This window comes from Zootoca vivipara, chromosome 11 (genome assembly GCF_965207765.1).
Source record: "Zootoca vivipara chromosome 11, rZooViv2.hap1.1, whole genome shotgun sequence".
NCBI classification, from domain to species: domain Eukaryota; kingdom Metazoa; phylum Chordata; class Lepidosauria; order Squamata; family Lacertidae; genus Zootoca; species Zootoca vivipara.
In genome coordinates, this window is record NC_142594.1 from 49,063,214 (window position 1) to 49,077,329 (window position 14,116).

General features: G+C 45.9%; 1 protein-coding gene across 2 annotated transcripts in view; it reads left to right on the forward strand.

The window, feature by feature from the left end:
* The first annotated feature begins 498 nt into the window (after window positions 1-498).
* Window positions 499-14,116, forward strand: part of XYLB (xylulokinase) — a 97,363-nt gene continuing 83,745 nt past the window's right edge. The window contains exons 1-6 of one of the 2 annotated variants that reach the window (XM_035129159.3): window positions 499-898; window positions 4,489-4,571; window positions 4,858-4,927; window positions 9,275-9,355; window positions 9,896-9,982; window positions 12,817-12,945. In XM_035129159.3, the coding sequence (XP_034985050.3) occupies window positions 845-898; window positions 4,489-4,571; window positions 4,858-4,927; window positions 9,275-9,355; window positions 9,896-9,982; window positions 12,817-12,945 (504 nt within the window). In that variant the 5' untranslated portion in view covers window positions 499-844. Of the gene's footprint in view, window positions 899-2,185; window positions 2,213-4,488; window positions 4,572-4,857; window positions 4,928-9,274; window positions 9,356-9,895; window positions 9,983-12,816; window positions 12,946-14,116 lie in introns of those variants that run through there. The other variant, XM_088653460.1, reaches the window with a different exon arrangement.

Here is a 14,116-nt window from a genome sequence, read left to right on the forward strand (position 1 = left end):
CCCGCCGCGCTTGGCCTTGCCTGAGGGCGCGCCGGGGAGCTGGAGGGAGGGTGCGGCGCGGTGCGGCGGGAATGGCGAACTCGCGCTCCGCCGGGCTGTGCTCCGCCTCTGCCCACCAGCCCTGCTTCTAGAGTAGGGCAGCTGCCCTAACTTGCCGCATGGTGGGTACGCCCTTGTGCACATGAAAGCTCATACCAATGGCACTTAGTTGGTTTCTACGTCAGACCAACACGGCTACCTACCTGTAACTAAAGTTTTGCTGGTTACGCAACAAAGATCCATTATTTTTGAGGGGGGGGGAGACCCCTGCTTTTGAATCTGAATTCCAGCAGCCAAGCCATGACCAGCCCCAGTCCCCTTTTTTGGGTCAGTCTCTTGTGATGGTATGCTAGGCTTTTTTTTAAACCTTGCGTTTTTTCCCTTTCCTTTTCCAAACTAACGGTCTCATTGCTAATCTGAACTCGATCGTAACTTAATCTCATTTCCCCTTTAGTGTCCTGGCCGTCACCATTTATTTGTGGGCCGCCTTGTTGTGTGATTTGTATATTAAAAAGTGCGGGAATTAAAGTGCCGAGAAACCTGAGGAAAACAGCCGCCGAGAGGAGGCCGCTCGCCAACGCCGCTTCGACCCCCGGGCCTGGGCGAGCGAGAGGCGGGTCCTCCTTCACCGCCCCCGGAGGGACCGCAGGGCCGGCGGGTTAATAACTACCAGGGCCCGGCGCTTGGGCACAGGAGAGAGGCCGGGCGAGCCGTTTCTGTGAGGCGGCGCTGAGGCAAAAGCGGGCGCCGGGGCTGCCTCCCGCCGAGCGAAGACGACGGCGAGGCCCACTCGCCTCAGGCCGCCATGGCTGCGCCTGCCGAGCCCAGCTACTTGGGATGGGACTTCAGCACCCAGCAGGTACCCGTGGCCAAAAAACGGACGCGGCGGAGGAGGCGGAGCCGGGGCAAAGCATCCCCCTCCGCCCTCACTCGCTTCGCGTCCCTGCCGTGGGGAAGGGGCCGCGGCTGCTGAGTCGTCTCAGGGACGGGCCTCCTTGGATGCAAGGAAGCGGCGGGAAAGGCTTCCTCTCGCCCAGCGCTCGGTCCCCTCTCCAGCCCCACCTCTGGGGCCTGGTTCCAGTCAGGAGGGGGGTGCGGGGGGGGGAAGGAAGCGGGCGCTCTGCACATGCTCTGAGGAAATCCCGTGCCATCATCGCAGGACTCGGGCACAGAGGAAGCCCCCCGGGAGCCTCTCTGATCGGATGGGCAGAGGCGATGGTTCCTTCCCCGCCCCTAAGTCAGCGTTTCGCAAACAGGGCTCTCCAGCTTATTTTGGACTACAACTCCCATCATGCCTGGCTGGCAGGACCAGCGGTCAGGGATGATGGGAATTGTAGTCGGAAAGCAGGTGGAGGCCCAAGTTTGGGAAACCCTGGTACAGAGCCAAGCAGGCAGCAGTATTAGTATTATTATATTAATATTAGTATTAATTTTAATATTAGTATGTCACTTTGTTTTGCGCTAGGCAGCCCAGAGTGACTTACAACCAAGCCAGCATGTGGTGATAACTGGTTTTATATGGTAAACCTCCCTGTGATCCTCAGATGAAGACATTGAATAATAATAATAATAATAAAACCTTCAGTCATTATTATTATTATTATTATTATTATTATTATTATTATTATTATTATTATTATTATTATTATTAAGTGTTAGCAAATGTTAAGATTTGCCATCACGCACCCTCCTCTCTGCAAGTATGCACAAAATCAAAGGCATGTTTGTTTTAAATTCTGGATCTGAGGGACTTTTCACACCTTACATAGAGGCAAGCCTGAGTGTACCCTTGAAGCAGGAAGTTGCAGCCAGTCCAGGCACAAAGGTGTTTGCAAACATGTGCTTGATACTGTACATTCGTTTGCATGTTCCCTTACTGAAGTGCTGGGAATCACAGGTGGGAAGAGTGTTGTTGCACTCAGGTCAGCCACTGTGAGAACAGGGTGGGACTTTAGCATGGGCATAAGCAGGATTTTTTTGGGGGTGGGGGCAGGTCTTTGTTGGGGGGGCAAGCTTTTGTTTGGGGGGCAGCCCCCCCCACTATGCCCATGGATTCTTAAATGAATAAGAGCTACAGTGCACATAAATGTGGCTTGCTTAGGAAAACTTGCCAATGGATTTCACCTTTTGCCTTTTTGCAGCTGAGCTGTGGAAGATAGGTCTTTCTAGAACTGTGAGTCTGAAATTCAAAAGTGATTCTCCCCCCTCCTTCTCCCTTGGTTTTTATGATGTGGCACTACATCTCACAGTTCTGATAAAATCCTTTTGCAAACTGGAGAAATTCAGCCCCTTAGCACAGGCTTCAACAAGTTGTACCTGGAAGCAAAGTCTACTTGTACTTCCTGAGTTCCAGCATATTTAAATGAGAAATCAAAGGTTAACCTATGAAGTTTAGTTAGTCATTACCTGCAGTTTTTTTTAATACCCTAACTTTCCCATAGCCCCAACCAAACTGATGAAGTGGGAGAAGTTCATTTTACTAGATAGCATTTTCATTTGGACACTGCCGTTACACTTTTAAAAAAACATTTAAACACTCCTTTCTCTCTAAATATCATAAATAGCAAACGAGAAAGAAGGGTCTTTCAAGGGGTGGTAGGTGCAGACGGCAGGAGCCCAATGGTGAGAAATAAGGACGACTTGCTTGTGCAAAGCAGATAATTGCTAATTCATTCAAGATACTGTGAACAGAGAACCAGCATGGTTTAGTGGTTAGATAAGGGGTCAGCAAACTTTTTCAGCAGGGGGCCGGTCTACTGTTCCTCAGACCTTGTGGGGGGGCCGGACTATATTTTGAAAAAAATATGAACTAATTCATATGCCCCACAAATAACCCAGAGACACATTTTAAATAAAAGGACACATTCTACTCATCTAAAAACAGAAGGCGATTGGGCCGCATCCGGCCCCCAGGCCTTAGTTTGGGGACATAAATCTGACATCAGGAACCACAAGACAGAGAAACCAGTAGGAGAACACTTCAATCTCCCAGGGCATTCTATACAAGATCTCAAAGCAGCTGTTTTATTACAGAAAAATTTCAGGAACAGACTGGAAAGAGAAGTTGCTGAATTGGAACTCATTACCAAGCTTAAAACCATGGAGCCACCTGGGATGAACAAAGACATTGGATTCTTATCTCATTATGCATGATCAAGCTTTCTTTAGCGCCTCAGCCCTTGCTTCCCCCCCCCCGCAGGACCAATTGCAGTCACCAGCAGTCGTTAACAGCCATCTACAGGTTTACCACTCCCACCAGCCATCACCCATTCCCACCCACCCCCACCACCCTCTGTATATACATAAGGGTCTGACTCTTCTGTTTCAAATGTATCTGAAGAAGTGTGCATGCACACGAAAGCTCATACCAAAATAAAAACTTACTTGGTCTTTAAGGTGCTACTGAAGGAATTTTTTTTATTTTGCTTCGACTCAGACCAACACGGCTACCTACCTGTAACTAGGACTTGGGAGACTAGGGTTCAAATCCCCACTTAGCTATGAAGCTCACTTGGTGACCTTGGGCTAATCATGCCACCTAAAGTACCTCACAGGGTTGTTCTGAGGATAAAATAGGGGAGACCATGTATGCCACCTTGAGCTCTTTGGAGTAAAGGTGGCATAGAAATGCAGTTATAAGTAACATAAAGTAAACTGCCTTTGCTAACCTGGTGCTCTCCAGATGTTTTGGACTACAAACAGCTTGATGGGAGTTGAAAATACGTTGAGGGCACCAGCTTTGGGAAGGCTGAGCTAAGGTGATGTAGGGTCAGAACTGAAGCAATCTTTCCCTTCCATCCCACCTCTTCAATAAATTGACAGGATGAGTGGAAGTGAGGTTTTTATGATGAATGCAAAGATCTATACAAAAACTAGATTGTAAAAAGCGATAATGAAAAGAAAGAAGGTACCAATGGTGAAGGAAGAAGGGCAGGGCCACTTATGGGAAAACATGAAGCATTTTTCTGAACTGATCATGGGAGTTTCACTGCTTCCTTAGTGAGACTCTAATTTGCTCCCAGGAAGTGGAGCACTAATCAGGGACCATCAGTTTCTGGAGATGGGATGAAGTGCAGAATGAACTAGCTACTTGCTATTTTAAGTGACTGATCACACAGAAATTATTGATTCTTCCAAATGGATGCATGCATTTTAGAATCAATGAACCAGCGGATATAATTAATTCTAGAAGGCACGCCACCATTTGGAAGATACCTGTAGGTATCTGTACTGGATTTGAAATTGTTTTTATATCTCTGTAATTATTTTTACTGGTTTTGTTTGGTATATTTAATTGTTTTTTACTCGTTATATATGTGATTGTTTAACTCTTTTTATACATACGATTGTTTTATATATGTTTTTGTTATACAGTATTTTGAGATGCTTTATAGGAAGCAAATCCTAGTGAAATAAATAACAGCAGCAGCAACATTTTCTTTTCTCCAGCTGAAAGTAATTGCTGTAGATGACCACCTGCGAGTCATCCATGAGGACAGTGTAAATTTTGACAAAGATCTTCCAGAATTTGGGTATGTTTCGTCACTTGTGCTTTATTTGGTCTAAACCTGCGTTGGCATTAAAATTCCCTCTGCATCTGGAGTACTTGCGCTTGGGCACATCCTGTTCAAGGATCATAGAATGCTGTGATTAAAAGTATTCCTTAGTAACACTGCACTATGTTTGGTTTTCTTTTCGCATTCTTTTTAAGGGTAACTGTCCTAGCTGTGTACAAGAGAGTACTTGTGTGTTATTTGGGGAAATGCAAAGTGAAATAATGAATTAGTTTTATTCACCTAGGCATTGTTTTTCCTGCAGCACTCAAGGTGGCGTCCATGTTCACAGTGACAGACTGACCGTGACTTCTCCTGTACTAATGTGGGTGAAGGTAAGTGTTTGATGCTTGAGTAATGTCGCCAGTGTCTGGAGAGGAAGGCCGGTGGGTTCCTGCAATTGGCTCCAATCCTCTCCCTTCTCCCCATTTGCCCTCCTGTCTGTGTCAAAATGACACAATGCCTGTTTGCTTAGGTTTATGTAAATAGAGGCCTAGCAAAATCTCTGTGCCAACAAGGAAGATGCAATGATCTAGAATTGCCTCCAACCATATCTGACTCTATTCTGTGCTGTGGATGACATAATTCATTTTTCACTTAGAATATCCGGGTTCAGGTCCTTGCTCAGCAATGAAGTGCGTTTGGTGGTCTTGAGTTAATTGTAAGAGGTGCTGCATGGGGCTCAAAAGGTTTCGGAAGTATCTTACTGCACTTCTGAATCTTACAGTATGATGGTTCTCTGTTGATCTGCTACATCTCTACTGGTACATACTAGAAATGGGAATCAGACCAGTATTAGCAGCGGCCTTGTGGTGTAAAGGTAGTTTTCTGCTGTGACAGCTTTTTGTTTCTGGAAATAGTTGCCATATTCTTGCAAGTGCTTGCAATGTGGTTCTGGGCTAATGCTAAACATAGTTGTTGTTCAGGTATGCTCATAGATGTCCTACCAAACTGAATGCAGCCCAAATGGGTAGTGGTGTGCCCCTCTCATTGGGTAGGAGAGTAGCCTATGCTTACTTCTGAAATCTTTTGTGCATACTCTAGATCAGGCATCCCCAACCTTCGGCCCTCCAGATGTTTTGGACTACAATTCCCATCACCCCTGACCACTGGTCCTGTTAGCTAGGGATCATGGGAGTTGTAGGCCAAAACATCTGGAGGGCCGAAGGCTGGGGATGCCTGCTCTAGATCCTTCAGTAGCAGGAGTGCAAAGTGATTACCTAATACAGAGACTGTAACTTGGGAGGTTAGACCCCTTCCCTTCTTAATTAGGAGCTGCCATTGTTTCTAAATTTGGTTGCTTGGCTCTGTCTGTGTCATTAAATGATTCAGCTTCTTAGCTCAGCATTATTAAAATTACTTTATACAAGAAACCATTACATTTGCCAGACAATTTATAATTTGCTTGTTTTCTATTTCACTTGGAATGCTGTTAAGGATCCTTTTGACGCTGCAGTTTCCTGTACCATGTTTCTTCTTCTTCATTTCTTTAAGTAGTCACATTTTGTATCATTGTTTGTGATAACAGATGCATTAATTTCTAAATGATGGCGTCGTCGTTTGGGATTAAGCTGAGTTTTGACATAATTACACTCTTTCACCACTTGAAAGCTGTATTGCTCTTTCTTGCTTTTTATCTCTTTGTTCTTTGGGGAAGAGTAACAGTTTGGCTCTGTTTTTTCCCCCCTTGTTTGCTGAACATTGGAGGTTTTTGCGTGGTCACTTTAGCTTTTATACCCCATCTCTAGATACAGTAATTTTTTTAAAAATAAAGCCAACTGACAAGTGAAATGTACACTACTGTGTACAGCTCTGGTTGCCTCACCTCAGGAAGTATATTGTAGAGTTGCATAGGGTTCAAGAAAGGGCAACCAAAACGATCAAGGGGATGGAGCAACTCTGGGACTTCTTAGTACTGTATGGAGAAACTAAACTGCCGCTGCTGTGCTACCCATGGTGAAGCCATGGTTTGGCTTATTGATATGTTCAAACCATGGCTTGTGATTTGTCTGGAGCTGTAACTGAGGTTTGAGACCGAGTTTGGATGTAATGCTTAGCCAAACCACGGCTTAACAATGGGTAGGGTAGGGGCTTATGCATGAACTGGAGCAAAAAAGGGTGTGTACGCAGCGCCAACTAGCTATACAGTAAATCTGCCTTCTTTCCAAATGATGAAAAAGAAAAACAGGCAGCCCACCGTTAACATGTGTTCAATAGGTGCGCAACCGTGTATACGCGCATCGCGCCAAACCCAGAAGTGACCTGGAAACATCATAAAGATCTCACTGAAACGTCACTCAAAGGGCGGAACGGGGCCCGGAATTGGGTGTTTGCAGGCTTTTTAAATGAGATTCAATTATACGAGATTTCACTGATGTGTGTAGTGCCTCGGAACATAAGCCATGCAAAACTCAGAGGTTCCTACACACAAATGTGCACACACAGTTCTCAATCCAGAGAACCAAGAGGCATAATCACAGTTCAAGCACACCTTCCAACCAGCCACAAGCAGGTGAGAGGTGTGGCCTGGGGGGTTGGTGGGATGGCCTGGGGAGAGCCTTGGGGGTTGGCTAGAGAAGCCTGGGAAGATTGCCTTTAGTTCCTGGGCGTGAAATTCCCGACCTCTCAAGTGCATCCACAGATCTTGGCCTACTGAAAAACCAAGAAGCTGCTTGTTTAGTTTACAGCAGGGATCCCCAAACTGTGGCCCTCCAGATGTTTTGGCCTACAACTCCCATGATCCCTAGCTAACAAGACCAGTGGTCGGGGAAGATGGGAATTGTAGTCCAAAACATCTGGAGGGCCGAAGTTTGGGGATGCCTGGTTTACAGTGTGCTGCTGCTATAAGCATATTGTAACCATGCTAGAATGATAGCATTTCTCACCTTGTGCCGAGGATTCCCCCCCCCCCCAACTGAGAAACAGACATCTCAGAACGAGGAACATTTTAATCAAGTGAAACATACACTTTTCTGAAATGGATAAATAAATGCATAAATTTCCTTTTAGGCTCTGCCTTTCTGCTGGTGCAAATCTATTTTGCCATTTTCACACTGGCTGCGCTCGGCTTAGTCCAGCAGATGGTTGAACGTCAGCCATGTGCCATGCAAATCTGCACAGCAGAACTGCCCAGATGTTAGTATGGCCGCTTTCCCAGCATGTGCCTGCTTTTAAGGGTTGTGCTGGCATGATATTGTTCTGCGGCACGTTTCCCCTAAGATTCAAGGCATATTTGTCACCTCAAAGTTGAGCGAGGTTGGATAGCTCAGTTGGTAAACGGTGTTTTCGTGTGCTGCTCTGGTTCGCCAGAAGCGGCTTTGCATGCTGGCCACATGACCTGGAAGCTGTACGCCGGCTCCCTCGGCCAATAATGCGAGATGAGCGCACAACCCCAGAGTTGGTCACGACTGGACCTAATGGTCAGGGGTCCCTTTACCTTTACCTATGTAGACAAGAAATAAGAAAGGTGTAAGGGTGGTAGGGGAGGAGTGCTTAACTCTTCATTTCCCACAGAAACTCTACTTTTCCAGCCAAATAATTCCAGATCCACGTCTGTGTGGTATATGCTGGTTAGAAAACCCCTGGCAGCTGTTGATGGTTGGAAATTGTAGTTGAAACAGTCAGGCTGGGAAACATATGTGGTATTTCCCTTCATGTCTCTTTCTCTGCTGCACATTGCCACCTCCCAAAGGCACTTCGCAAAAGAGAGTGAATTGTTTGGTTAATGTTACATGCATTCATGATAATTAAGATGGAAATATTTAATTTATTCAATGGCTTTTGATTTATTACTCTAACCCTTTCAATTGGAAAAGGGACAGCAGGTTTAAATCTCTATTTCTACACAGTTTTTAGTTCAAATATTTAGTGTTTGCAGGTTTTCAGTTATGGAAGAGGCTTCCTGGCTATGAGATATAGGGGGATGCTTCTTATAAGATGATGCCTGCTACAAAGCAAGCATGCATCATATTAGAAACAAAGAACATGTGCTTTTTGCTTCAGAATTACTGGGTTTTTTGGCATTCAAGTTTAATAGATTGTGCTGAAATCCTAACCTCACTTCACTGGCAGTTCTTCTTTCTTCTTCTTCTTTGGTGATCACTCATACGGACTCACTGGCAGTAAGTCCCATTGAATTAAATACAACTTACCTCTGAGTAAATCTGGTTAATATTGCACTGTTAATTGACTCAGGGCCGGCCCTATGGCAAGGCTGGGTGGTGTAGGACGCAGGGCCGCCAGGGGAGCGCCACGCTGCTGCGCCCGCGGCAGCCGTGCGACGGGCGCTTGGAAACGGGGCAAGGGGGGGCGCGGAGGGATCGTTGCACCACGGTGCCAGGGCACCAGATATGCTTAAGACGGTCTTGAATTGACTGAAATTAATAGATGAAGATTTATTCATCTGAAGGTTGAATTTGTGATGTTTAGTTTGGCCCTGAAGATTAGCATGTGTACTAAACTTGTTTGAAGGCTTCCCCCCCCCTCTTCATCTGAAAAATGCTTTTATTCAGTATGCTAATCATTTCATTTTCTCGAGAGACCTTCTACTGATTATCCAATTCTTCCATTTTCCTTCTCTGTCACTGATGACAGGAATCTACCTATTTAATTCTGAAGCCTGTTGGGATTCATAATTTCCTGGAGTGCAGCAGTCAGTCTTGATCATGTTTTTGTTCTTCTAGGCCCTGGATATGATCTTGGAAAAGATGAAGTCTTCTGGATTTAACTTCTCCAGAGTGAAAGCTTTGTCTGGAGCTGGACAGGTCAGTTAAAAGTATAGGGGTGTGTTTGAGAGAGAGTGGGAGAATCTTTATTCTGGGTTGCTTGTGCAGCCAACAGCCGATTGACATGCTACCTTGCACACATACATTGCACCAAACCCGGAAGTGACTTTAAAAATCGCAGAAACAGCCCGAAAAGAGCCCAGAAAGGGCAAAAAGGTGTGCAATCCCATGAACCTTTGCAACTGGAATTCCAGGAGCCCTTACACTGACCATTGAGGCCTGTGGAGAGTTGGAGTTTGAGGAGGTTTAGAAGGCAGAACAGGAGCGATCTAGGAGTGTGCTCCCGCCATGTGCTCCTGCCATGGGCGAGCCTCCGTTACTGGCATGATTTGTGATAAAGAAAATTGCCTTGCCTTCAAACTTATCTTAGTATTCTTTCAAACTTATTTTAGTATTCTTAAAAGGCACCATTGCTGATGTTCTAGCAGCATGCAAGTTTATTTTAAATTTAGTGGAAATCCATATATGCATCTTAACTTGCCACTCTGCTTTTGTTTTATGCTTTTGCTCTCTTAACAGCAACATGGAAGTGTCTACTGGAAAGAAGGTGCAAACTTTGTTTTACAAAACCTATCGCCTGATCTTCCTTTGCATCAGTCACTGAAGGTAACTTATCTTAGGAGTTTGGAAGGACGTTTAAGTCCACTATTGCTCATTGACCCTTAATGGCTGTGCTCACTTTCCCAGCTCCTTGCTGACTTTAGAAATAATTGAAGCATACTTTGTATTCCTTTTAGCACAGGATAAGCACAAATGATGATGCAGACAAGATGCTTTCTTTTTCTTCCACTGAACAAGAAGTATATAACAGTGGCGGTCGTATGAACAGGACCCCTTTAAAGCCTTTGCTGCTGGGAGGAGCCAGGGGCCAGCTTGTATGGGCAGAGCCAGTACCTGCAGAGCCAATACCTGGGTGTCTAGATCCAGTGGCTCCTCAGGGTTGCAGTCGGTGCTGGGATCTGCTGGAGAGTCCTGTTCCCTCTGCAAAGACCCCAGTTATGGATGAGGCTGAACTCTGATGCTCTGGCAGCTCCTAGCATGATGGGTGAAGTTCCTGGCTGAATATGGGTGTCAGGAGCTGGAGTCAGGTGGAGGTCAGCCGTAAAACAATAAAACATCCAATGCTTTATGAATGAAGCACCTCTTTATGAATGAAGTTAACTCTTCATTCAAAGAAACCAAAACAGCACAGGCCTAGTGATCACAGCAACTCTTCCCAGAAGATTCCCAATGGAGCAGTTGCGAGGACTGAAGGTCCCACTTTCCCAGCGCTCTCAAATGCTCCTTCCCCAGTTCCGAGCAGCCTAAGGCTCCACCGTCGTGTCTCTCTTTGCTCTGCCCTCTTCATTTCTCTACATGTTCTGGGAGACCAGGGAGGAGGGGAGCAGGAGGAGGAGACTCCCTGGATTCTTCAGCAACCTGCCTCTACTCTGTCTCCTGGCCCTGCTCCTCCTGTCTTGGAGTCTGGACTGCTCTCTGCCACAGCCTCTTCCTGCTCACTAAACCCTGTTCAGCTTCCAACTCCTCCTCCTCCTCCTCCTAGTCTGCTCCCTCTTCTCCCTCTGCCCACTCATTGTCCTCCCACCACCAGTCCCCTGGCTCCGAACCTTCTTCCCCCGGGGGTTCCCTTTGTGGTTCCCCAGCCAGTGCCAGCCATCACTCTTTTGCATCCATGACATCAGGTTTAAACCAGGTTTCCCCATCTGCTTAATCCAAATCCAGGCTTTTTCTTGGACCCTAGGTACTTCTTTCATAGGAGAAATGCCTTTCCCTCCTCTATTGATGCTTCCAAAGAGGCAGACCTTTTCCCATTGCAGGCTGACTTGTCTTGCTTCAGTTTGTGCTGCCTCAGGCTATGAAAGGAGACAGTTACTGCCCAGCTGCATCTGCTTCAGACCAGAGGGTGATGTAGCAAAAACTCTTTTGGCCAGCTATAGAGACTTGCACATGGTCTCTTCCCCCTTGTAATCACATTTTGGTATGCAAAATGTTGTTGTTGTTTAGTCGTTTAGTCGTGTCCGACTCTTTGTGACCCCATGGACCGTAGCACGCCAGGCACTCCTGTCTTCCACTGTCTCCCGCAGTTTGGTCAAACTCATGTTCGTAGCTTCGAGAACACTGTCCAACCATCTCATCCTCTGTTGTCCCCTTCTCCTTGTGCCCTCCATCTTTCCCAATATCAGGGTCTTTTCTTCTCATGAGGTGGCCAAAGTATTGTAGCCTCAGCTCCAGGATCTGTCCTTCCAGTGAGCACTCAGGGCTGATTTCCTTCAGAATGGATAGGTTTGATCTTCTAGCAGTCCATGGGACTCTCAAAAGTCTCCTCCAGCACCATAATTCAAAAGCATCAATTCTTCGGCGATCAGCCTTCTTCATGGTCCAGCTCTCACTTCCATACATCACTACTGGGAAAACCATAGCTTTAACTATACGGACCTTTGTAGGCAAGGTGATGTCTCTGCTTTTTAAGATGCTGTCTAGGTTTGTCATTGCTTTTCTCCCAAGAAGCAGGCGTCTATTAATTTCGTGACTGCTGTCACCATCTGCAGTGATCAAGGAGCCCAAGAAAGTAAAATCTCTCACTGCCTCCATTTCTTCCCCTTCTATTTGCCAGGAGGTGATGGGACCAGTGGCCATGATCTTGGTTTTTTTGATGTTGAGCTTCAGACCATATTTTGCGCTCTCCTCTTTCACCCTCATTAAAAGGTTCTTTAATTCCTCCTCACTTTCTGCCATCAAGGTTGTGTCATCTGCATATCTGAGGTTGTTGATATTTCTTCCGGCAATCTTAATTCCGGTTTGGGATTCATCTAGTCCAGCCTTTCACATGATGAATTCTGCATATAAGTTAAATAAGCAGGGAGACAATATACAACCTTGTCGTACTCCTTTCCCAATTTTGAACCAATCAGTTGTTCCATATCCAGTTCTAACTGTAGCTTCTTGTCCCACATAGCGATTTCTCATGAGACGGATGAGGTGATCAGGAACTCCCATTTCTTTAAGAACTTGCCATAGTTTGCTGTGGTCGACATAGTCAAAGGCTTTTGCATAGTCAATGAAACAGAAGTAGATGTTTTTCTGGAACTCTCTAGCTTTCTCCATAATCCAGCGCATGTTTGCTATTTGGTCTCTGGTTCCTCTGCCCTTTCGAAATCCAGCTTGCACTTCTGGGAGTTCTCGGTCCACATACTGCCTAAGCCTGCCTTGTAGAATTTTAAGCATAACCTTGCTAGTGTGTGAAATGAGCGCAATTGTGCGGTAGTTGGAGTATTCTTTGGCACTGCCCTTCTTTGGGATTGGGATGTAGACTGATCTTCTACATTGGATTCTACATTCTACATTGGGATGCAAAATAGATATGTGCAATTGTTCCTAAACCAGCTTGCTGGTTTGGCACTGACCACTTTTCTGCCATTGTTTTTTCTCATCCCCAATAGTCCTGCTTTTCTGTTAGCAACAGCCCTGTTTGGATGGATTCCAGCACAACTGCCCAGTGCTGCTCTCTGGAAAAAGCTGTTGGAGGGGCTCAGAAACTTGCTGAGGTCACCGGCTCACGAGCCTACGAGGTGAGAGCTGAGAACCGAGACTAATGTTCGGCTTTTGAGGCTGTTCTTGGAAGTGAGAACAAGTCATTCCAAGAGGTTTTTGTGTGCACCAAATGGTAAGGGCACAAGTTTCCCACTTCTTGTATCTTTTCTCCTGCTCATACACCCATGAATAAGGTCTTTATCTGAACAAAGTCTTTAAATTATTTTGCTGTTAGGATAAAATGGGCCGGTGAGACAGTTGTGTTGATTTCCTTGGAGGAATAGCAGGATATAAAATTAATGAAATAATCATAGAATCATAGAGTTGGAAGAGACCACAAGGGCCATACAGTCCAACCCCCTGCCAAGCAGGAAACACCATCAAAGCATTCCTGACATATGGCTGTCAAGCCTCTGCTTAAAGACCTCCAAAGAAGGAGGCTCCACCACACTCCTTGGCAGCAAATTCCACTGTCGAACAGCTCTTACTGTCAGGAAGTTCTTCCTAATGTTTAGAAGTATTTTTCTAATTCAGATAACAGTTATGGTTAGGGGAATCATGATTATGCCCTCTTTTCTAAAGGGGAATGCATACTTCCTATTGAGGGGTGAGAAACCATTTAGTCCTCATTGGTCAGATTGGGCCAACTTTGACAGGTGGGCCTAGTTCCCCACCTGACAGCCATCTGATGCTATAATGATAGCAGGTCACTGACAGGTGGGTAGTTCTGTCCACCTGTCAGTTGATCTATGGGGGTGGAGAGGGTGATCTACTTCATCTACTCTACACTCATCAATTGATGAGCAGAGGCTTCAATCCTGCTCTCTGCAGGGGCCTGCTTTGCTAATGCATTCCTGTAATGTGCTAGTGAAGCAACATCCAGCAGGATTGAGTCCTGCCCCTACTGATCTTGGACCTCTTGGGGTGTGGGTGTGTCAAGAATGGTGCATGAGTTGGAGGTTCCCCACAGCTTCCCTAGTTTTTTATGCTGATGTTAAGACCCCCAGTTGAGAAGTACCGTACTTTTCAGTGTATTTGACTAGGTTTTTTTTTACGTTAAAACAATGTAAAAAAATCGGGGGGTGTCTTATACACATAAAGTGCAGAGGGGGGATGGGGAATTTTTTGCTGCCGTGAGCAGAAGATTGTCAGCGGCGACAGTGCGGCTGATTGGTTGCTGTCGTGGCAATTGGGCGGGTGATTTTAAGC